Consider the following 22,304-nt stretch of genomic DNA (forward strand, 5'->3'; position numbering starts at 1 on the left):
CGTGATGGGAACATGACTCCCAGAAGTCCCACATGATGAATGTCAGAATGGATCCATCAGGAACATTTTCACTCCTGGAGGTGAATGGGAGCTGCAGAGCTGAATCGTCTTGCGCCACTTAGAAAATAGCCCCCGACACAGTGATTCAATAATAGACTTTAGCTGGTGCTTGGGTTTCAGCTACAGAGCTGGAGATGGTAGCAGAGTTGACACACAACATGTGATAATGTTTTCTGTTGGCTCTCGCAGTAGTTTAGGCAACAGCTCTGAGGGCCAGAATTTTAGCATATAGTTTTGGATTGAAGTCAGATGCAACCACTGGAATCATATTTGGCTACAGATGCTCATATTACAAGGCTTTGATGCCTCCTAGCATTTCAGGAGCATAGCGCTACATACAGTAGCTTTATATGAACAGAGCAACAACATATTTTACATTACAAAACTTGAGACACATATGAGATTAGAGAGACTATGCAAAAATGTATTGCGTTGGATTTTTGGTTTTTTTGTTCTTATCACACAAAGATTTTTCTGGTACATAAACAGAAAAAGCATTGTTACCACTGACAGTCATTTTAGAAAAGAGATCAGAGAACAGACAACGCTAAATTACAATTTGACAAACAAGCATTAGGCGTCTTCTGCAGCTTTCAGGGGTCCTGGGTTCCTATGTGCATTAAACAGCTCTAATTTGATCAAAATCGGATCTTTATCTGATGCGGAACAACCCTGATTTTAACACACATGGAGATGGAGATACTTTCTGACGGGTGGGGAGGGGGGAAACAATTCTGTTTCAGACTCTTTGATTTTTAAAAACAGAACAAAACAAATTGTCCTTCAGGACCCAGGCCTCTAATCCTTTGCCATCCCCATGCAGGCAAAACTCCTACCTCTGTCTGTGGAGTTTGGTCGAAGGTCTGAGATGATCTTCAGGGTTTGATTTAGAACGTGGAATTCAGTCTCGTTGAAGAAATACCATTGGGACGGAGGATTATGATTTCACTGAGAATTTGCACCGTATTCTAGCTGAGGTGAGGTTGGAGGGAATTAGGAGGGTCATCAGACCACCCAAGACATTCTAAGATGCCTCCATGTGCGTTGAGGTGTGCAAAAGAGTTTTCTTTCCTTTCCATTGATTGTTGACGTCCTTATTTCTGTAAATCAACCGAAGCTTGATTTCTTGTGGAGGCCGGCACCACAAATAACTAACCAGAGGGTGAAATTCGGTGTACACAGCCAGCACAAGGTCTGTGCAGCATCTGAGCTGGTGTTTGTCACCCAGAGTGGAAAAGATTTTTGGCCTCTTCCCTTCCCCCCACCCAAAAGGGGCGGTGATTTGGCACCAGTAACGGGGTGGCGTGCCCCATGGGCTGGAAAGCCTGGGGATAAGCCAGCCCTGAATACGGGATGAGCCCCACCTGAGTGGGATCAGGTCATTCCCCATAAAGAGCAGCAGGTGGCTGCAGTAAAGCGGGGGGAGGTGGGGGATTCCTTGGGAAACAGAAGCCGAAGGAGCTGCAGCTGGCTTGAAGAAGCAGCTGTTGGGAAGCCATTGAATTGTACTGGGGTTGGGTCAGAGTGTGTTTAAGGAGTGAATACATACATGGAGCTCCCAGGTGGGGAGTGTTTTCATTTTCTTTGGACTGTTGGTTGTTTAAGGAACTCTGAAGAAAGGGAAAATAGAGGCAGGCACTGCACAGCCCACCCCTGGCCACAAGGGAGTGCATGGGAGGCAGCCAGGAGTATCAGTGATCTGAAATACAAACTATTTAGGATTAATCAGACAAAATAGGGTGATGCAATGGCGGCCCCTGTGCCTTTACAAGAAGAGGGAGGTTTGCTCGTCAGCCTTCTGATGGAGTCTGCTGTGCTTTTTGGGGCTAGGGGACTGTAAAGTCCTTTCAGGCTTTCAAATGTATGGATCTAGTCCATAGAACGTCAGGGGTGAAACTGAGCTCAGGATTTTAACCAGCTTAAAGCCAACCGTCTCTTTCTCAATTACTTCTGTGGGCCGTTTCCCTCACGTTCTCGAGGAGCCCAATCCAGTGCCTGGGCATCACTGCACTTGTCCTCTTCAAGGATACAACCTGCCTGCTAATATGAGTCCCCTCATTGGCTGTTGCTGAGCTAATCCAGCCACTCCTTGAGCAAGAGTGTTTGGAGCGAGGGCCTGTGTTATCTTTTCTATAGCTCTTCCTCCTCTGTTCTGGATCTCGCTTCCCGCTCTGCTCCAGACCTTCCTCGCTGCTTCTGACCTCTTCCATGGTACCCCCGGACATAGGATCCAATCCATGAGGAGTGGTTTGTGCCCCATAACCATTATTAGCCACGCGGCCGCCTTGCTCTGCTTTGAACCAGATGCTCAGCTGGCATTTAACTGGGCTTCAGTGGAGCTATAGCGCTTGACGCCAGCTGGAGATCTGGAAAGCTGGAAATTCTTCTAACGAAGTGCCATGACACGAGCCTGGACCATTCCAATTCTATTTCCAGCCTTGGTTTCCCCTTTTACAAGCTTTTTGCTATATCAGTGTGATATTTCTCCATTTCCATGGGGTTGTTTCTTGTTAAGCTTGTGTCTCCCAATAAAAGTGGTTTGTTTCAGAGGGTGCGGTCAGAAAGGCGAACCCTCTTTCATTGTCATGTATTTGGTTTGTTTTTTTCTTCCTTTAACTTCCATCATCTGGAGGTCAATGGATTGTTTAAATTAGATGTCATTATTGACCTGCTAGAACTCTGCCTCGTATATTTGCCTCTGCTGGCAGAATCAATGCCTCTTTATTCCCCACTTGGTTAGTATTGGCTTTGCAGAGAAAGCATTCAGCCTTCTAAAGCACTGGAGAGGACCCTTGTGTTTAAGAGGGAAGGAGACCTGATTTCACTATTTCCTTTGGTGAGAAACATGCGGCTTTATGATGCCATGTATATTGCAGCTCTTTGTACTGGCCTCCCTGTCTGGCACTAGTGGCATATTTCAGAATGATACAGCTCAACAAGCCATTTACTCTATTCTTGGAAAAAGAAAATCTTAAACTTGTGGGGCCAGATCTTCAGAGGGTGTAAATCAGCATAACTCCACTGGCTTCATTGGAGCAATGGGTTTTTATACCAACAGAAGATTTGACCCAGAAGTATTTAATGTGACTCAGATGCAAAATAACAATGCCCTTCTCTAATTTTTTTTAAGCACTTTTACATGGAACACCCTTCAGGCTCAGCTCTGTTCCCTTCTTTTCTTATCCTTGCCATTCCATGCACAATGGTTTGGTATCGGAAGGCTGCTGTGCATGCTGGTTGTATAGAGTGACTTGAGAGCTGCAGGCTGCACGGGTGCTTTGTTATTATAGGATTGGCTGGACATACTGGTTTGTTATTACAGGGCGACTCGCTTGTGAGGGCTGGGCTGCACTTGCTCCGCTGTCACTGTAGGGTGACTCGTGAGCAGTGGGTGGCTGGCATTAGTGACGTTTGTTTATTTTAAAACCCATCATTGGGACTGCTATCCTAATATCACTGATAGTGCAGTAATAACGAGGCTGTGCCAGATGCTGTACAGACAAATGAGAAATGCCAGTCCCTGCCCCAAAATGCTTAGGATCTTACAAGACAAAGGAACTATTATTATCTTCATGGCCAGATGGGGCACCTAAGAACTTAAGTCAGTGGTTCTCAAAGCTGGTCCGCCGCTTGTTCAGGGAAAGCCCCTGGAGGGCTGGCCGGTTTGTTTATCTTCCACGTCCACAGGTTTGGCCGATCGTGGCTTCCACTGGCCGTGGTTCGCTGCTCCAGGCCAATGGGGGCTGCAGGAAGCGGTGCGGGCCGAGGGATGTGCTGGCCGCCCTTCCCGCAGCCCCTGTTGGCCTGGAGCGGCGAACTGCGGCCAGTGGGAGCCGCCATCGGCCAAACCTGCGGACGTGGCAGATAAACAAACTGGCCCGGCCCGCCAGGGGCTTTCCCTGAACAAGCGGTGGACCAGCTTTGAGAACTACTGACTTAAGTGATTTGCTCCAAGTCACACAGGGAGAGTTTGGCTGAGCTGGGAGTTGAACCCAGATCTCCTGAGTCCCAAGCCAGAAACGTCACCATGAAATTATTGCTATTGCCGCTGCACTTTAAAAACCTACTTCGCTCCCACTGCGTCATTGTAAGAGCATATACCGCATTGCTTTGCTAGTGCACAGCAGGGAAATTCCCAGTCGCTTAGCGTGAAGGCAGCACCACACCTTGCTCCCCTGTGCTCCTTTTTCAATAGGCCCAAAGGGGGCCATTGAAATGTCACCGTCCCAGAAAGGATGCTGCATGGTAAGGTCATTATTCTTTTGGTTCCAGGGTTCCCCACTGAAGAGACACATGCAGTAAGAGCCAGTGCTTCCCATCAAAGAGTGACACCCCTTCATGCCACACAATATCACACAGCAGGAAAGAAGGAGCCGGCAGAGGGCAGGAAATGCAGAGAATCAGCTGCCTCCTCACGGGATTTGTCTTAATCCTTGGTGTGACCAGCGCTGAGTGTTTTGCCCGGTCAGGGTAAGCCTCTTGTTTGTCCATCCTTCAGAAGTCTGGCTTGCTGCATGCATACCGCTGGGCTTCTCTGCAAGCCACAGTAAGGATTGATTCAGGGGGCTGGGCTCATGGAGATATGAAAGGCCAAGTTTAGAAGTCTGCTGCACATGGATGAGTGGCTTTCAAGGTGTGGGACAGGCAAGAGACAACCTTGCAGATTCTTCCTGGGGTAGTGTAGGTTTTGGCAAGCTTTTGTGGTATTTGTTTGCTGCGTCTGTAAAGCAGAAAGCCATCCAAATACATTCAAGTGTATCAGTCTAGTTCCATGCAGCACATACAAAGAGAGTATCTTTGCCAGTTGACTTGGGGAGTCAAAAAGTTAAATAGAGCGTATGCTGCTCATGATTTCTTATTGTGTCTTTAGTGCACATCCCTACATGTATACACCCTCCCTCAAGCATAACTGCACACTCACCACCAACACACCCACTCACATGCATTCACATACATGTACACACTCCAGATGCACCCCCCGCGTACACATGTATATATGCACACACACACAAATCACTGGTTCACCACGTTCAGTATCTTGCCACTAGTAGCAGCCAATATGAGATGCTTCAGACTATGGCAAAATCTCACACCCCTAAATCGGCAATGCTGTAGATGATGGAACAATTCCTTCCTGACCACAGTGTCAATCAGTTTGTGCCCTGAAGCATGGGATTTGATGGCCCCTATCTGATCATGCATAACTGCTATTATTATTGTTCTTAGAGATGGGTTTGAACCAAACCCCAGGATCCAAACACACTTTGAATTGGGGGGAAATGCAGTTTTGGATATAAGCTGGGCAACGAGCTCTCATCTCTGTAATGAGTCAAAACAGCATCCCAGCTCCAAAGCAAAACATCCCCTTTGACTGCCATGTTAAGATTTAGGGAAGTCTGGATTTGACTTCTCCTCCTCCCGCCCCAGTTAACTCATTTCCCACTAACTTTGGAAACAGTGATATCTGGACCCCCGTTTTGTAGTTCTGATCTATCTCGTTTGGTTTTACAGAGTGACCCAGCCCTTACTACAGTATTGAATCTTTTGCAGTCCTGAAGTCTCTCTCTCTCTCTCACTCTCACATACACAAACACACACTCACTGAATCTCTCTCTCACACACACACACTCACTGAATCTCTCTCTCTCTCTCTCTCACACACACACACAGCTGGCTGCTGATATATATACACACACATCCAGAGTAGATAGATCTTTATAATAATGTCAGCAAAACTGCCTCTTTCATACCATTAATCCAGCAGGGTGAAATGAGTTATCCTGAGTTAATGGAAGGCATCTGACGTCAGTGTTAATTTTCAGCACTTTAGTTCAAGTTTCTAGTTTGTCTGGGAAGCTGACACAACTAATCGGGTTTCTTAATGGGCTTCTACTCCAGAGGCTAAGATCGGTGTCACACAACACTCAGCTGAACAGAACCTCTCAAGCTGGCAAAAGGCAAAACGGTGCAAAAATCTCTAACCAAGAACGCTTTGGATGTGAATTTCATGAAACTTTTCCTTTGTGGGTGGGCGGGGTGGGGAGATCCAGATCTACTTTAGAGCTACTTCAGTGGAAGGGATTTTACTCCATTGAGCAGAATCTGGTCCTTGCTGTGGATTTTTGGTCATCACCTAGGTGTTGTCTTTCAGTGCTGCCACAGTCTCAGAACGAAAACAAATCAAAGGCCAGCTAAAAAGCAAATGATTTTTCTTACCGCGTTGACATGTCCCCTTTAATCTGCTGTTCAGGGGGAAATGATTCCCCCACTAATGGATCTGGATTCCTCTCCTTTGCACGGTAATTTTACAGCAGCCTTCGGAGGACTCTGTTCGGAGACTTTGCATGACAGCCACCCAGCAGCCCATTCGCTGTGGATACCTGCTCCCAACATTGTTTTCAGTGAGACTGGAGATGGCCATCCAGGGCACCTGGATGCAAACAGTAGAGGCAGCCTTGCAGCTTTGAGGGTAGAAGGGAGGGTCCCTGCGAGTGTAGAACTTATCAAGATAGGTGCAGGATATAAGCTCTCAGATGTGTGAGGCAGGATATAGAGCTGACAGTCAAGGGATTTACTTGTGTTAAGTTTTGGAAGCCCCTATCAGCTTCTCTTCCCAACCACACCCCAATAGCTCTGCTCCAGTAAATGGGAAATTAAGGGAGCCATAGCAATTGCATCTTAACCAACCCTCTGTGAGGTTCTTGGCCAGAGTCTCTGCTAGGGGAGCTTGGCACAGCTCCATTGGAGACATGGGGCCACTGAGAATCAGGTCCTCCATAGGCCAGATGCAGCCAGGGAGTAAGAAGGCACAGTTACACAGAAAGCAGTGGCATTGCATCCTCTTGCACTGGAGCTGGGTTTGGCTCCATGAAGGGGTTTTCACATCACATTCCTTATCTGCCTTCCGGGCCTGATCCCTGTTGCTTTCGCTTCGAGTGAGACATGATGCCTTTTGTCTAGCCGCAGGGTGTGCTCTGCAGAGATGCAGAACAGAGCCGCTTCGTATGTGGAGTCCCACGTGCAGCCTGTCTACCAGCCCTACCTCACAACGTGCCAGGGACACCGGCTCTGCAGTACGTACAGGTGAGGAGAGCAGCCTGCTTCAGGGAATGACGGGCGCCATCTCTGCAGACAGGTGGCATCTGGAATAGCCCGTCTGCTCCAGGGTTGGACTGCAGTCTCCGAGGAAGCTGAGTGCAAGTATTTGCCCAGAGACACAGCATCTCTCCGGGGTGCTTAGCAAAGGGTTTGTTCAGAGGTGTATAAGGAGCGATCACCCTGCAGGGAGGAAGACCATTCCCCCGTTCCCCTGTTGGGAGAGACAGCCATACTTGGTGTGGGCGTGGCCCCTACTCCTGGGAGCATGTGGGCAGGGAGGGATAGGGAGTGGGCAGAGGCAGGCTGGCACAATAGGGGAAGTAATCGGCAAAGGGATGACCTGGTTTACTCCCCAACCCTAGGAGCTAGGCAGGGGAAGGATGGTGACTCTCCCCAGGGCGAAGCAGTCGGCTCTCTCTGTACTCCGTACAGGCTCAGTCCCTAACACTTTCCTGAACCTTATCGCAGAACCACATACAAGGTTGCCTATCGCCTGGCCTACAGGAGATTTTCCCAGCCCATCTATATGTGCTGCCCTGGATGGAGACGGGCAAACAGCCACGCAGTCGGATGCAGCAAAGGTAAATGAGTGGCAGAGAGAGAATAATATGGATTGTGATGAGATTGCCGCATCTCCCCTTTGGCGCCTTGGTCCTGCTCCCCTTCCACTTTGTTTTACACCAGTCTTTTTTCATTGACGGCGGCTTTCTGCCTGATCTACACTGGTGTAAACGAGAGCAGAATCAATCCCATAGCCTTGAGAGGGACAGCTACAGCCTGGCTTGAGCACTGACCTGGGAGTCAGGAGATAGGGATTCTGTTCCTGATTTTGGCAGGGGCCCTGGGCAAATCACACCCTCTTGGCGTCTCAGCGCACCCATCCGTAACACAGGGATTGTAACTACTACGCCTACGTTGGCAAAAAGCTTTGTGCTTTGAGATCACTGAATGAAGAGTATTAGCATCTTGCTGGTGGGAGGGGCTCTCCTAGTGCAGAATGCTGGAGAGAAGGAAATATAGCGCAGACGGGGGTTGTTAACACCTTGCAGAGGGCTCTCAGCACCTCTCTGACCACAACTTCTATGTGCCTCAAAAGCCACTGCCCTTGTTACCAGATCTGTCTGAAATTCATGTAATTCTCTATTGTACTAAGCTGGCACTTATCCTTCCAGCACCCGCCTGTGAGAACAAATCGGTTTCAATTAGCCATTCATTTATAGCCTTGCTTTGCTTGCCTTGCGTATGTCGCTTTATTAGCTTGGCTTATACCAGAGGAGAAATTAATAAACCCTTTCCGCATAAATCAGCAGTAATGGCACATCTCTGCTTTTAGGGGGAACTAGTGTTGTACAGCACAAAAGGAGTGCCAAGCCCATCAGAGGCTAATCTCTTACCAGCTCAAACCAGACTGCAATATACTAACGCTTCCCAGAGCCTGTCGCTGGTTGAGAGCTGCTGCAGTCCCCCTCTACACCCCTCCTACTCCCTACACAGACTCTGAGGACGTCTTCCTCTTTCCAGGACTGAAATGGGTTAAGTTACAAATGAAAGTGTTTATTGCACTAGCAAACACCAGTGGAAAGACTTTCCAGGCATCAGCTCAGGGCCATTCAAGACACCATCCTAGATCTGTTGCTTCATTTGATGAGCTCCCAGAGTTACTAGAAGGCTGTATGAAAATGCTGAGTTTCTGGGGCCGAATCTTCCTTTCTGATCTGCTCAGGGATCTCTGACGAACTCTGGGCCAGAGTGTGAACCTCTTACTTTCACTGGGAGCAGCTGTTTGCACATGTCATCTCGTTGCTGGCCCATGGGAGCGAGGCGTTCACAGCCTTTGCCCTCTGTGAGTCACTGTGGGGTATTCTACCACTTGTCTCATGCAGAGCGCCCGTCAGGAGTGCCACATGCTGAGCGTAATACAGATCTGAGTCACATGGAGGCTGGTGCATTCCCGGGGTGGGGTCCTCAGCTGGTGGCAAGGGGCTGCGCTACGCTGACATAAATGGAGCTATGGGTATTGACACCAGCTGAGGCTCCGGCCCCACGTTTTCGCTCCCCTTTAACGTTCGCCCGAATTCTGCTGGCGGCCAGGAACATTCTGTAGCAGTGCTCAGCACAAAGGCCAGGCCAGGAGCTCAGAAGGCGCCTGCCTGTGTAATAAAAATCTTCCCGACAGCAGGAATCTGCAATGGTGGGCGCACGTGCGCGTCTGCGTGTGGCGGGAGGCCCGGACTTTTTCCTCGGCAACATTGTGATGGTGTGTTATTGTTTTACAGCCATTTGCAGGTTGCCTTGTCAAAACGGCGGGAGCTGTTCAGCCCCAGACAGATGCACCTGCCCCCCAGGATGGATGGGGAAATCCTGCCAGACAGGTAACAGCTCTGGTTCCCCTGTTTTGTATTTCAGTATCTCCCCTGGGCTTCTCTTTGCCGGGGCGATGGGAGCGCGGTGGGGGATGGCGAGATAAAGCAGGTGACTTGTCACAGGTGATTTGCAGTAGCTAACAATCTCCTGGATAGTCCAGTGGCACCATGAAGGGGACCTAGGCCTAATGGTTTCCTCTGTTGGTTCTCAGCAGGGAGTGAACGTGAGCCGTGCGCTGGCAGAGTGCCAGGCCCATGGGCTGAGAGAGTAACTCCATGCTCTGTTAGCTGTCAGAGCTTCTTTACAGGACCCAGCGTGTGTACCCAACCCGTGACACCAGTTGCGTGGTGCCTCCATTCCATGCTTTGGGTCAGCCCCCGTGATACGTGGGCGCTGCCTCCGCAGGGCGTCAGCTCTGCACCCGACGCGGCATGTAATGGGCCATCAGAAATCTTCAGCAGCTTTCTGCTGCCCTTGCCCTTGTGCTTCACCGATGGCCAGGTCAGGTGCTTGTGCAAAAGACCCACCTGCTTCCTGCTTGGTGAGCTGGCTGCCTTCCCAGGGGCGGGGCATTGTCGCTCATGGGCAGAGCTTGGGGAGAGACTGGCTCGCGGATCTGGGCTCTGGCACTGGTGACTTGGGGCAGGTCACTGACAGCAAAGGACTGGAGGGGTTGGCTGGGGCTATGGAGGGGCTGTTGTTTATGCCCACAGCTCCCACAGACCAGCAGGCAGGGGGTGGGCCAAAGCCTGCCAAAGGGTTTGGATGGCGTAACGCTGTTAACCCAGCAGAGGGAGGCAGAAGCTAGCGTGTAGCTGGCAGATTGGGGTAACGCATTTGGGCTGCTCGGTGGATTTTGGGGGGCGCTAGCTGTGGGAGGCCTTCCCTCCATTCCCTCCCCCTGCTAGCGCTCAGGGCTGAGACTGGATTCCATTTCATCTCAGCGGGGCTAAATGGGAGACGCGCCCGCCCATCACGTTACGGGCTCTGCTGCTTTACACCGCTTCAGAATCTGTCCCTAAATGCCCTTTCCTGCTCACTTTATTCGAGAGGCCTCATTTTGGGGGCATGTTACACCCCTGGGGCGCATGCATAGGCCTGCCCAGCCCCAACCCAGGAATTCAGGCCTGTCGCAGCCTTTCTGGTTCTCTCCAGGAGTCACTATGGATTCGAATGGTGTAAAACCTGTCCCAGGCTAACTGAGAGGCCCAGTGAGTCCAATATGTGGTTGGAGGCAGATGCCTGACGGGTATAAATCAGCTCTCTTGAGGCCAGTGAAGTGGCACTGATTTCCACCAGCTGAGGATCTGGCACATTTGTAATACCAGTGCATATGTGTGGGGTTGAAACACTGGCTAGGCATGACTCACTGGCAGGCTGTAGCGACAGCTTGGATCCCAGCTAGGGCGACCAGACAGCAAGTATGAAAAATTGGGACAGGGGTGTGTGGTGTGTGTGTGTGTGCGGGGGGTAATAAGAGCCTATATAAGAAAAAAAAAACCCAAAATCAGGACTGTCCCTATAAAATCAGGACATCTGGTCACTCGAGGGTTGGAGAGATTTTCCTGGTGCCTAGAACAGACTCACCCAGGCACAGGAGGGGGCTGTCGTTCATGTCACTTTGTGGGCATGGCGTTAATACCCCCCCTGTGTGAGGCGAGGTTGTTGGGCTACACACACACACACACACACACACACACACACACACACACACACACTCGAAAGGCTGATAGCACCTCACCGGGGATGGCCTGGCACATGTGGTGCCCCCACCCCCTGGAACCAGCACTGAACAGCGCTCACCCAATCGGGGAGCGTTTGGCTCCAGCTCCAGAATTAGGGAGCGTTCAGATCAGGGGCTTTGTTTTTGCCCTTTTTAGACGTCCCGGGCCTGATGCGTCACGCGGCTCCTCCCGTTTTACCTGGTCTAGTATCCATGGTGGAAAACAGGAGTAACACAGTGACGAATTAGGGCCATGAAGTTTAGCTCCTGCTAGAAGCGAGCCCCGAGCTGGCTGCATTGACAGCAAAGGAGAGTCTTTACTCGGGCAGCTGGGTACAGCCAGACGCTGTGGGGGTTCTCTCTCCAGCTCCCAACTAATTCAACCTGCCCTCACCGCACTAGTCTCCCCAGCTTGTGGCCTGGATTAAGCCGTCCCACAAGGGATGGCTGACGGCTCTCCCGTCCTAGCCGTCCCACGTATGCTCTTGGTGAGGGGCCCATGTCTGACTTGGTGGTGTCAATCTGCCATGCTCTGTGCTAACCCTGGCTTCACAAAGGCTGCTCCCTGGTGGTCCACCCCCGACCCGAGCCTGTGACTTTACCCCTGTGCTTTCAGATGTGGATGAATGCGCTGGCCCGAGCCACGGCTGCAGCCAGCATTGTGCCAACACGCCTGGGAGCTACGGATGTGCCTGTCGGGCTGGGCAAAGGCTCTCCGCCGATGGGAAATCATGCCAGGCTTCGGACCCACCCACTGAGACGGAGGCCTCCCCCGCCCTCAACCGATCAGGTAGCACAGCATGGGCTGGAGCTAGTCCTGGGGCACGTTGCTGAATGGTAATTGCATAGCCTGCCCCAAAGGGTGCGAGGCAGTAGGGGGCTCTAGGCGCTGGAGCAGGGGTCTGGGGGCCAGGATTCGATTCTGACATGTGACTCTGTGGCTTGGCTGTCAAATGGGGATAATGGATTGCCGTGCGGTTTAACTGATTATTGGGTCAGACCCCCCCGCAGCTGGCGGGACTTTAGGGGCTTTGGAAGCCAGCGACTGGCCGGGCCGGAGACACAGTGGCCAGCGGGGAGACAACTGGGTCAGCCCAACGTCATCGTTTCTCTGCGTGTGACTCCAGCGCCGCGAGGACGGGCGTGGCGGCGACGCTGGTGCCGGCCCATTATTACTTTTGGTACGCGCTGTGACACTTCAAACTCGTACCGTGAGTAATAATGCGCTGCGGCCAGCCCTGGCGACAGACGGGAGCCACACGGGCGGAAGGGCTGCGCCGGCGCGTATGGCCATGGATATGATCCCCGCGGCCTACCCCCTCTGCCTTCTCCTCCCCCGAGCCCTTTCCCGCATCGGGGCCATCCCTGCCATCTCCTCCTGGGCTGTTGCAGCAAGTTTCGCAATACGGCTAAGAGTCTGTCACGGTTATTTTTAGTAAAAGTGATGCATGGGTCACGGGCAGCAAACAAAAATTCACGGGCGCCCGTGACCTGTCTGTAACTTTACTAAAAATAACCAGGGGACAGGGCAAAGTAGGGGGAGGAATGACAGCTGGAGTCCTGGGGGATGGGGAAGGGGGGCTGACAGTCTAAGCCCCACTGCCATGTGGGGTGGGTCACAGCCCTGGATCCAGCGGCTGCTGCCATGGGAGGGCAAGCGCACAGCCCTGGCTCTGGAGCTGGCGGCAGCCGGAGGGGCAGGGGCACACAGTCCCAGGTCCAGCCACAGGCGCACAGCCTTGGCCACAGCCACGGGGCGGGAGGGGGGTGTAACAGCCCTGGGAAGCCGCAAGGGGGGCACACAGCCCTGGCCCCCGGTGGAAGCTGCAGGACGGGGAACACGGCCCCAGTTGCAGCCCCCGGTGGAAGCCGTGGGGCAGGGGCCCACAGCCCCAGTTCCAGCCCCAGCTCCGGGGCAGGGGAGCGCATGGGCCAGGTTCCAGCTGCAGGGCAGGGGTGCTGAAGCCGAAGAAGTCACGGAATCTGTGACTGCCGTGACCTCCGTGACAACCCCATAGCCTTTTTATCACTAATTCTGCCTTGGTACAAGGTGCACAGGTCCACCCCCTGCCCCGGTTTCTCTCTAGAGCGATGCAGGAGGCAGAGGGCTGAATGGGATAGAGTCCTGCCCTCTTGAGCAAATTCTTTGCTACGCCAGCTGCCCAGCCCTGAGGACAGAAGCAGCGCGGAGGACGGTGCTCTAGGCAGGCTGCAGGTGCCATTTTCCTCTTTGCATGGGTCGATACAGCCCCCCTGAAGTCAGTGGAGCTATGCCGGTTTGACGGCGTTGCTGTCATCCAAGCCCATGGAAGGGTAGGACACACCATGCATATACCACAGCCAGGGCTGGCTTTAGAAAGTGCGGGGCCCAATTCGAACATTTTTGGCGGGGCCCCGGCAGGGATAACTAAACAAACAAAAATGTAAAAAAAAGCCTTTCATTTCTTAGCAACCGGTTCCCTATAAAAAGTTCTGATTTAAGGGATGTGCCACAGTATGTATATTTTGTACCAATAGGGTGATGCTATGTCCGTATTTTCCTCCCGGATGGCGATTTAAGAACCAAAAGTCTGACATGTCTGGGAAACCACGGATGTTCTTTTTAAAACAGATGGGCCTGAACTAGAAATGAGCTCTGTTTTACATGTGTGGGTCCCGCCACTCCCTGGGGGTGTGCTAGGATGACCAGATGTCCCAATTTTATAGGGACAGTCCCGATTTTTGGGTCTTTTTCTTATATAGGATCCTATTACCCTCCACTTGCTGTCTGGTCACCCTAAGGTGTGCACGTGTGGGTCCCAGCTGCTCCCTGCCCCCCTCATTGAAGCAGGTGTGCAGGGTTACTGCCCTGGGAACTGCAGGGCACCAATGGACATGGGGCGGGCTGAAGGCAGGGCAGGGGCTGACTGGAGGTAGGGTCTGGCTGCAGGTAGGGCAAGGGGTGCAGGGCTGGCTGGAGACGGCAGTGTGGGGTGGTCTAGGTGGCTTCAGGCAGGGCCACAGGGGGGTGCGGCATGGGTTGGCAGGGCTGGAGACAGAGGAGTGCGGGACTGGCTGGCTTCAGGCAGGGGGATGCAGCAGGGGTTGGCTGGAGACAGGGCAGGTGCTGGTGTGGGCAGGGCAGGGGGTGTTTCAGGGGCTGGTTGGAGAAGGGCTGGCTGCAGGCAGGGGGTGTGGGGCTGGCTGCAGGCAGGGCAGGGGGTGCGGGGCTGGAGGCAGGGGCTGGCTGGGGGCAGGGGGTGTGGGGCTGGTGCGGGCAGGGGGTGCAGCAGGGGCTGGCTGCGGGCAAGGGGTGCAGGTACAGGAGGTACTACTGCCCCAGCCCTGTAAATAGCTGCAGGAGCCCTGGGGAAGGGGCGGGGCTCCGAGGGCTATTTAAAGGACCGGGGTGGCAAAGGCAGCTGGAGCCCGGGACCCTTTAAATAGCCCCCGGAGCCCCCCACTACCCCAGGGCTTTGGGGGCTATTTAAAGGGCCCGGGGCTCCCCTGATTCTACCGCCCCAGCCCTTTAAATAGCTGAGGGAGCCCTGGGAGCCCCAGACTTTTTAAATAGCCCCCAGAGCCCCGCAGCCCTACCCCAGGGCTCCAGCCCCTGCTGGGAGCCCCAGACCCTTTAAATTGCCCCCGGGGAAGCCGGGCCACCCCGGTACAGCGCATGGGGTCTTGCTGGTACGCCGTACTGGGGCTTGGGTGCGGGGCCCTCTTAGGGCTGGCCCTGACCACAGCCCAGCCTAGCAACACCTGCTCCCTTCAGCAGACCATCAGTGGCCAGTTGTTTGGGTCTTGCGGATGGGGAGAAGTCTCCAGCGAGCTCATTAAGTGAAAGCAGGGCCCTGCACAAGGACAATTGCTAGCCCGGGGTAATGAGGCCTCCCCTTGCTAACTGCATCTGGCTGTAGCCCACTGTTGTGTGCTGGGTGTCAGACCATGCCTGCTTTGCTAGAGGAGTGCAGCTCTAGGGCCCTGTGGAGCGCAGTCCCCAAACTGCCCTTTGAAATCCTGCCAAAGCCAAGGAATGAAAACAAATCACTTTTTAAATATCTTTGGCACCTGAGCATCTCTAAGGAAAAGTGGCAGTGGCTGACGGCCGTCTCTTAATACCCTTTGGTGGAAACACAGGTTACTCCAGGGCTAGCTTAGTTACAGCCAGACAATAATTCTAAACATTCATCTCATTCCTGTTCAGAACAAAGGTAATTCCCCTCCTCCCCCACAAGCACACACATTTTGGACCCATGCTGTGCTACCCAGTGAGGGGAAAAGCCTGAGGAGGCCTGAGGAACAAAGGCTGGTTGTAGTTTGTGGGGTAATGTGCCCATCAGGATTAGAGTCAGAGGCTGGGGCTTGGCCAGCTTTCTGTGTTCCTGTGCCTTGTGGTTTGCTACACTGCAAAGACCACGTTCTTCAGTAGGAACCGGCATTGCTTGACTATACTAGTAGCTTGGTTGCCTGGTTTAGGCCAGATCCTCACCAGATGGAGGATCCAGACTGGTGAATCTCTGGAAAAAAAATAATCAAAGGGCCAACCCTTTGCACAATCCAACTGCACAACCCCAGAGAAGTCAGTGGAGTCATAAGATGAGAGTAGTTTCCCCCCTGGTCCCCCTGTACAACAAACCCACTTTCAGGAGCGTAGAAGGGCCAAGCATGCAGAAGGCACGTTCATGCATGACTGAGACCTTGCCTTGCAGCCCACCCCACAGCTAAGACCTTCCAGAAGTAAGAATCTCAAAAGCCAAGGTTATGCAAGCACACGGTGCAGAGCTCTTCTAGTCCCAGGGCAGAAAGGTTTCAGAATAAGGGCAGATTAATTAGCTCACAGGGGGTCAGTCAGTGGCGCTCCTCAGTGGCTCAGCTGAGGGCAGCGGTGTGTATTCAATCAGCCACTGGTGTCCTGGCTGGTCATTACTGTGCAAGCCCTTTTCCATAGTTCCTGGATTAGTTGAGGCAGTGGGGGGCTGCTGGTAAACTCTTGGCAGGGATTTCTAGCTAGTACGTAGATTGATGGGGGGGACGCCTGAGCTGTCCCTTGTTTTCATTCCTGCAGCTGCTCAATGAACTGCTAAGGGAGCCCCCTGCTCTCAACAAGCATGTCAGTGTGTGTGGCACGTGGGGTGGCAGGGAACAGCCAGCTCATTCCCTCACTGTCAGGCAGACCTCTGGGTTAACCCTTCGGCTGCTGCTCCCCCCAGGGTTGGCAGTGGCACGTGGCCAGGTTTTCCCAGGCTGGCTGGGAAATTTGCCAGGGGGCTCAGTACACACCCCAACTCCGCCCTGCTAGGGGCTCCTGGGTTTTTTGCACCTGAGAGATAGCAGCCTCGCTCTGCCATCACAGCCCATTTTGAGGATGATGGTTCACTTTAAAAAGCAACCAAGAGTCCTGTGGCACCTTATAGCCTAACAGACGTATTGCAGCATGAGCTTTCATGGGTGAGTCCCCACTTCGTCGGCTGCATGTCACCTACGAAAGCTCATGCTTCAGTACGTCTGTTAGTCTATAAGGTGCCACAGGACTCCGCTGCTTTTTACAGATCAAGACTAACCCGCTACCCCTCTGTTACGGTCACATTAAGGAATTTTATTAAGTCCTGTGGTGTTTTGCTCCTGGCAGGCGGCTCCAGTGAAATGAAGGAAGAAGTGCAAGCCCTCCGCAGCCGGGTGGAAGTGCTGGAGCAGGTGAGCTCCCGTCAGCGAGTGCAGCCAGAGATGCAGGCGCTTGTACTTCAGCCTTTTTTTCAATGCACTTTTAAATCAGAGTTAGAGTATTTGGCTCCAGTGCATTGCACAGCTGTTCACATCTGGAATTTTTGCCCTTCGCTGGCTCTGTTTTTAATTTTGCCACCTAATCTAGTCTTGGCTTCTGGTATCAGCATTCCCCTCTGCATTGCCCACTGATTGCAGTGAATGATGTGACAACTCTCCCCCCCAGGAGCCCTATTAGCAGTAATCAACTACCCCTAACCAGCTGGCAGGTCACGCTAGGTGGTCTGATAGTGTAATAGAGAGGGATGGAAACTAACAGCTCCTCTCTCTCTCTCTCAAAAGAAACTCCAGTTATTGTTGGCTCCATTCCATAACCTCATGCCATCCGCAGCAGATGACATCAGCACAGACCCCATCAGCCAGCTGTTCTACTCCCTGCGGCAGCTGGATAGAATTGAGTCCCTGAGTGAGCAGATCTCCTTCCTGGAGGAGCGACTGGAGACATGTAAGTAGTGAGGGTAGTTTGGCCGCGCTCAACCAGGAGAAGGGCCTCGATTCTGGTTATTGCTAGAGGTTGTACCAGTGCGTTCTCTTCTCCCCCTGCACCTTTTGCTATTACAATGACACTGCCATAGACACCAGCTCTGTAAGGCAGACACGGTCCTGCTGCTGAATTCTAATCCCAGTTCTACCATGGCGTTAGGGTTACACTTCAAAGAGCCATGTCCCTCACTTGAGGGGAGCAGGTGGCATGCTCTGATTTACCCATTAGGAATACACAAAAAACAGGCCATTTAAAGTACAAATGCCAGCTTGCTTCCCTCTTGTAAAGCAGATCTAAGCAGTAGAACAGCAGACATACCATGCCTGTGCAGACAAACTGGATCGGTTTTGTCTATGCCACAGTTAATCTACTTCTACGCCAACTCCAAAACCATCAGATTGTAATTAATAAAAGATGGTCACAAACAGCTGGAGTTTCATTTCAGAGCTGTTTGTGCTGAATCTGATCCCTTCATGCAGCATCCAAAGATAATAAACAGCTGCATGGAGATCACATAGTTTTGGACAGTGGCGAGGGTACATACTATCTCAGCTCCTTTTCATGCCACTGCTGTTCAGGGGCCATAAGAAGCTACATTAGAAACTGCTTCAGATTCTAGGATTTGTGGGTGCAGTATCAGAACTCAATACAAAAGTTAACAGTCCACGTGAGTTTGGTGAGTACAGGGAACATTGGGGAAAGTTGCTCCTAGAATTCTACAAGCCATTTTTTTTCCAGCAATGCAGCAAATCAGTGCTGTTTAGAAAAGGCAAAATTGCACCACAACTTTGAACAAAAGCATTTGATTAAAACCTTGGCTCCTGAAAAAGTATAACTAGCTGAATAAAGACCAGGCATGGGGCTTAATTTCCCACCAAGATGTTCGTGTCAGCTGTAGTTATCCAGCTAATGTGGGGGTCATGGAAATTAACCCAGCTTGGTGAAATAAGTATCAACATAATGTTTGCTGTGAATTTCAGCATACAGCCTTGTAGAGGTTTGTGTTTTCACACAGCTGCATTAATTTCAATGTACAGAGCCATTAGTGGAGTACTGCTCTTTGGGATAGTATGATGTTTTATTCTCCATTACAATTTTGAAGTGCTTTGTTTTAGTATGCAATTTGCCAGCCATTTACAACTTTTGCATTTGAAAGCCTTTTGTTTTCCATTAAATGCTTTTGATCAAACTTGCTGAGAAACCCGATCATTTGTCCACTGAGGAATTGGTGTGCAGCAACAATACAGCTTAATTCCTGATTAGCTGCCCTGCCTCTAAACGGTAGAGGAAGTCCTGCAGTATACCTAGTTCCAATCTAGTTGCTTATGTGCAGAAGAACACAGGCCCTACAAGACAAAGTCAATTTTCAGCTGGTTCCTCTTATAAAGGGGTAAAACTTTTTCTGTTATTTGCTAAAAAAACAAACATTTGTTGTGGGGGTGGCGGGATGTTACAGGCACTGCTCTGTAGTGAGTTTTTTTGAAATAGGTCCACTCTGTCTTTTAAGGACACATCCTTAGCACCAGCACAATACTGGAATGTGGAGCCATGAACTGGAATATTTCCACCCTATCTTGTGATGCTGCTTAAAGTTCACAACTGTAACTAATTTGTGCCAGGCCACATCCTGCCAGATGGATTTTTTTCCCCCTTTTAAAACAAGAATGTTGAACAATTAAGATGGAAACTAATAGTATCTGTAATGCAAACCCTGGCCCTGAATAGGGCTTAGAAAGGTGGCTGGAATTCTCTTCCCTCCATCCTCAGCCAGACTCCAGTTTTTTTTTTTAAAAGAGGTCTAGAGGCTTCAGTTGTAGGCAGTTTTGCTTCCGCACTGCTCTAGGGATGGTGTACTTGGCTGTCTAAATGGTAAGCAATCAGCAGCCACAGCTAGAAAAATGTAGCTGTTCTTGGTTTAGAATCAGGCCTGTCATAGCTTGGTTACCCTACAGCACAGAGATAAGAGTGACTTTTGGATACCCCACTTGTACCGTGTGCTGCAAATCTGAGCTCTCTGGAGAGTGGAATAGAAGCAATAAATGATTAAATGCTTTGTGGATAGAAGGCCAAATAACAAGGCCCTTAATTATCAGAGGGGTAGCCCTGTTAGTCTGGGGATCTGTAGAAAGCAGCAAAGAGTCCTGTGGCACCTTAAAGACTAACAGATGTATTGGAGTATGAGCTTTTGTGGGTCTGATGAAGTGGGGATTCACCCATGAAAGCTCATGCTCCAATACACCTGTTAGTCTATAAGGTGCTGCAGGACTCTGTTGCTTTTTACAAGGCCCTTAATGTTAGTTGAAGCTGGAGGGTTTTAGGTGGTTTGGAGGTTTTTTTTGCTATGGTTTAATAGTTTTGCATTTGATGTTATAAGAAGTTTGGGTTTAAAATTCATTCCCAGACTGACTGACTGACTGTGTAAGGGTTCTACCCATAAGTACCTAGGATCTTCCCTGAGATCTGGGACTTGATCAACTGTGCTGGTCAAAAGTTATCCCTTTACAGTCAAAACACGTAAAGGGTCACAAGCTCAGCCAATTTAAAAAATAAAGTCCAGTCACACCCAGGCAGTTATACTAATACAAAAACCACTGGCACCAAGACTGGCCCTGACTAACACTCGCTCTGGAATTGTCTGGTTTCAGGTTCATGTAAGAATGGACGCTAATAATAATGAGAGGAGCAGCACTTCACGCTGGGAGCAGAGTGAATTGGTAACCCTGGATTTCCTATCTCAGCACCCCTTGACCCAGCCTGCCGAAAGAGGCCACGATGCCTTCCGCACGACATGGGAAGGAGCCATAAAGAGCTTATTTTGATACGAAGGGCCCTAGTGTGCTTTTCGAAGAATTAAGCTGCTTGGAGACTGATTTTAAATTGGACTTAGGTTATGGCAAAGTTGTATGAGATGCTTAGGGTTATAACACTTTCTTCCAAGCACTTGGCCAGCTGGCACAGCATCAGCCAGTGCCATACAAGAGACTTGTTAAAAGCAAAACCATGTGGTGCTTAATTTGTTTGTGACTGTAAGTGAGGTGAAACCCTGGGCCAACAATTAATCGTGTGGTACAGCAGCATGAAATGAGCTGTGCAAGCAGCAGCTCATTTAGCTTAGAAGCCTACGTTCTTAGAGAACTATATAGTCAGACTTTGCTCTTGCTAACACCCAGGGGAAAGTTTTGCCTAACCCCACATTATTTCACTATTAGAGCAGGGAGGAGACAGGAGGGCTGGATTCTGCTCTTAGGCTTTTCCACCAACTCCTTTTTACACATGCCTGAAATTCAAACAGATTCAAAATGGACCAAGTCAAATCTGGTCACTAAAACCTTCCCCTGAAGGGAACTAGTATACATTCTCCCTTTGAAATGCTGGGGGTGGGGGAGGAGGAGGAGAAAGAGGATAGAGATAATCCCTTTGCTTTTTAAAAAATTGGCTTCATATACACACTGAAACCTGGCCCACTTGCTTGTCTATGTGACAAAATAACCAGCTAGTTTTGCCAGCTAAACCAGGCTTTGCTCAGACTGGAACTAGGAGTGGCAGAACAGCTGTATTTAAAGTAGGAACGGATGCACATTGCCAGGTTGCTGTGGGCAAAGCCTGCAGTGCTCATGCCTCTTTGCATGGTTAGCTTAAGGCTGCTGGAGGAAGGATCCTAATGTTTTTAGAGAACTAATGAGTCTTCTATGGTACAACGCTTTCCTACTTGTAAACAGCCAGAGACTTGAGGTCTATTAGCCAAGCACTGTGTAGGGTGGCGCAGTTTTTGTATTAAAGTTATGTCCTGTACAGCTCTCAGGTATGGGCTTGTCATTGGTTGGTCAAGATGCTGAGCCATGAAGGAGGCCCAGTGGAATCCAGTTGTTTAGGGCTGTTATTCTACCCTATGTCATGACTTCACCCATAGGAGCCTAAGGCCATGCTTACTGCTGAAGCAGAGGTGAGCTGGGGAGGATAGCAGCTTCCCTTTGCTTGCAACCAAGGTGCAACTTGATGTAAATGCACACCCCCAGGTAGGAAGCTGCAGGTAGAGATGTCTACACTTCTCCCCACTTCCTGGTCCTGCCTATGGCAAGAGGAACATAGTCATGGTAGCCTTGGGGAAGGGTTGCAGTAGCATCTCTTCTCTGACTGCAGGGGGCAACAGGGTCCAGCAGGAAGCTGAGGGTACAAACAACCGTGTAGGGAACATGACCAGCCCCTCCACCCAATCATAGGAACATAGACGCTAGAAGCCATGGAACCCTTTAGGGCAGGCACCAGCTCTGCTTGCGCCTAGTGGAGGGCCTGCTGCCAGCTGTGCCTACAGCCTGTTCCTCTGCCCTGGGGAAATAGGGGAGCAGAAGGGAAGGGCTGGGAAGGAAGCGACTCAGGACTAGCAAATCTTTTCTGCTCCTATCTCCTGCTGGTGCTTTTACAGGGAGGAGAGGGTACTTACGTAGGGTTAAGGAGGACAGGAGCCCAGGCTGTCCTCTCCCAGACCTTCAGCCACACCTGGGTTTGAAAGTCTCGTATGTCAGGCAGTACCTGGGCACACATCGCATTGTAGCCATGTGCACCCAGGATGTTCCCATGGAGTCCCACCAGTCTGTAAGGATCCACTTTATATCCACAGACATCTGCAGCTGGCCAATGAGATGCGAATCCAAAATCTGTATTGGTGTAAGGCTTTACACACCACATTGTAAACAAGTCCTCACTATAGAAGCTTGGACAAAAAACACCTTTTCCTCCCTTATGCAGGAGTCATTCAGTCCAGCTCGTTAGCTGGAGGAAGCTCACTTGGCCAATCTCACCCCAGCTTTCAGG

At 51.0% G+C, this 22,304-nt stretch overlaps 1 protein-coding gene across 6 annotated transcripts in view; it reads left to right on the forward strand.

Moving 5' to 3' along the window:
* Positions 1–21,286, forward strand: part of EGFL7 (EGF like domain multiple 7) — a 32,318-nt gene extending 11,032 nt beyond the window's left edge. For all 6 annotated transcript variants that reach the window (XM_050926760.1, XM_050926759.1, XM_050926762.1 and 3 more), the window contains 8 exons: positions 4,333–4,530; positions 7,021–7,143; positions 7,627–7,739; positions 9,435–9,530; positions 11,862–12,035; positions 16,857–16,921; positions 17,291–17,453; positions 20,138–21,286. In XM_050926760.1, the coding sequence (XP_050782717.1) occupies positions 4,451–4,530; positions 7,021–7,143; positions 7,627–7,739; positions 9,435–9,530; positions 11,862–12,035; positions 16,857–16,921; positions 17,291–17,453; positions 20,138–20,160 (837 nt within the window). In that variant the 5' untranslated portion in view covers positions 4,333–4,450 and the 3' untranslated portion in view covers positions 20,161–21,286. The remainder of the gene's footprint in view (positions 1–4,332; positions 4,531–7,020; positions 7,144–7,626; positions 7,740–9,434; positions 9,531–11,861; positions 12,036–16,856; positions 16,922–17,290; positions 17,454–20,137) is intronic.
* Positions 21,287–22,304: the final 1,018 nt, after the last annotated feature.

This window comes from Gopherus flavomarginatus, chromosome 17 (assembly GCF_025201925.1).
Source record: "Gopherus flavomarginatus isolate rGopFla2 chromosome 17, rGopFla2.mat.asm, whole genome shotgun sequence".
Classification (NCBI taxonomy): Eukaryota; Metazoa; Chordata; order Testudines; family Testudinidae; genus Gopherus; species Gopherus flavomarginatus.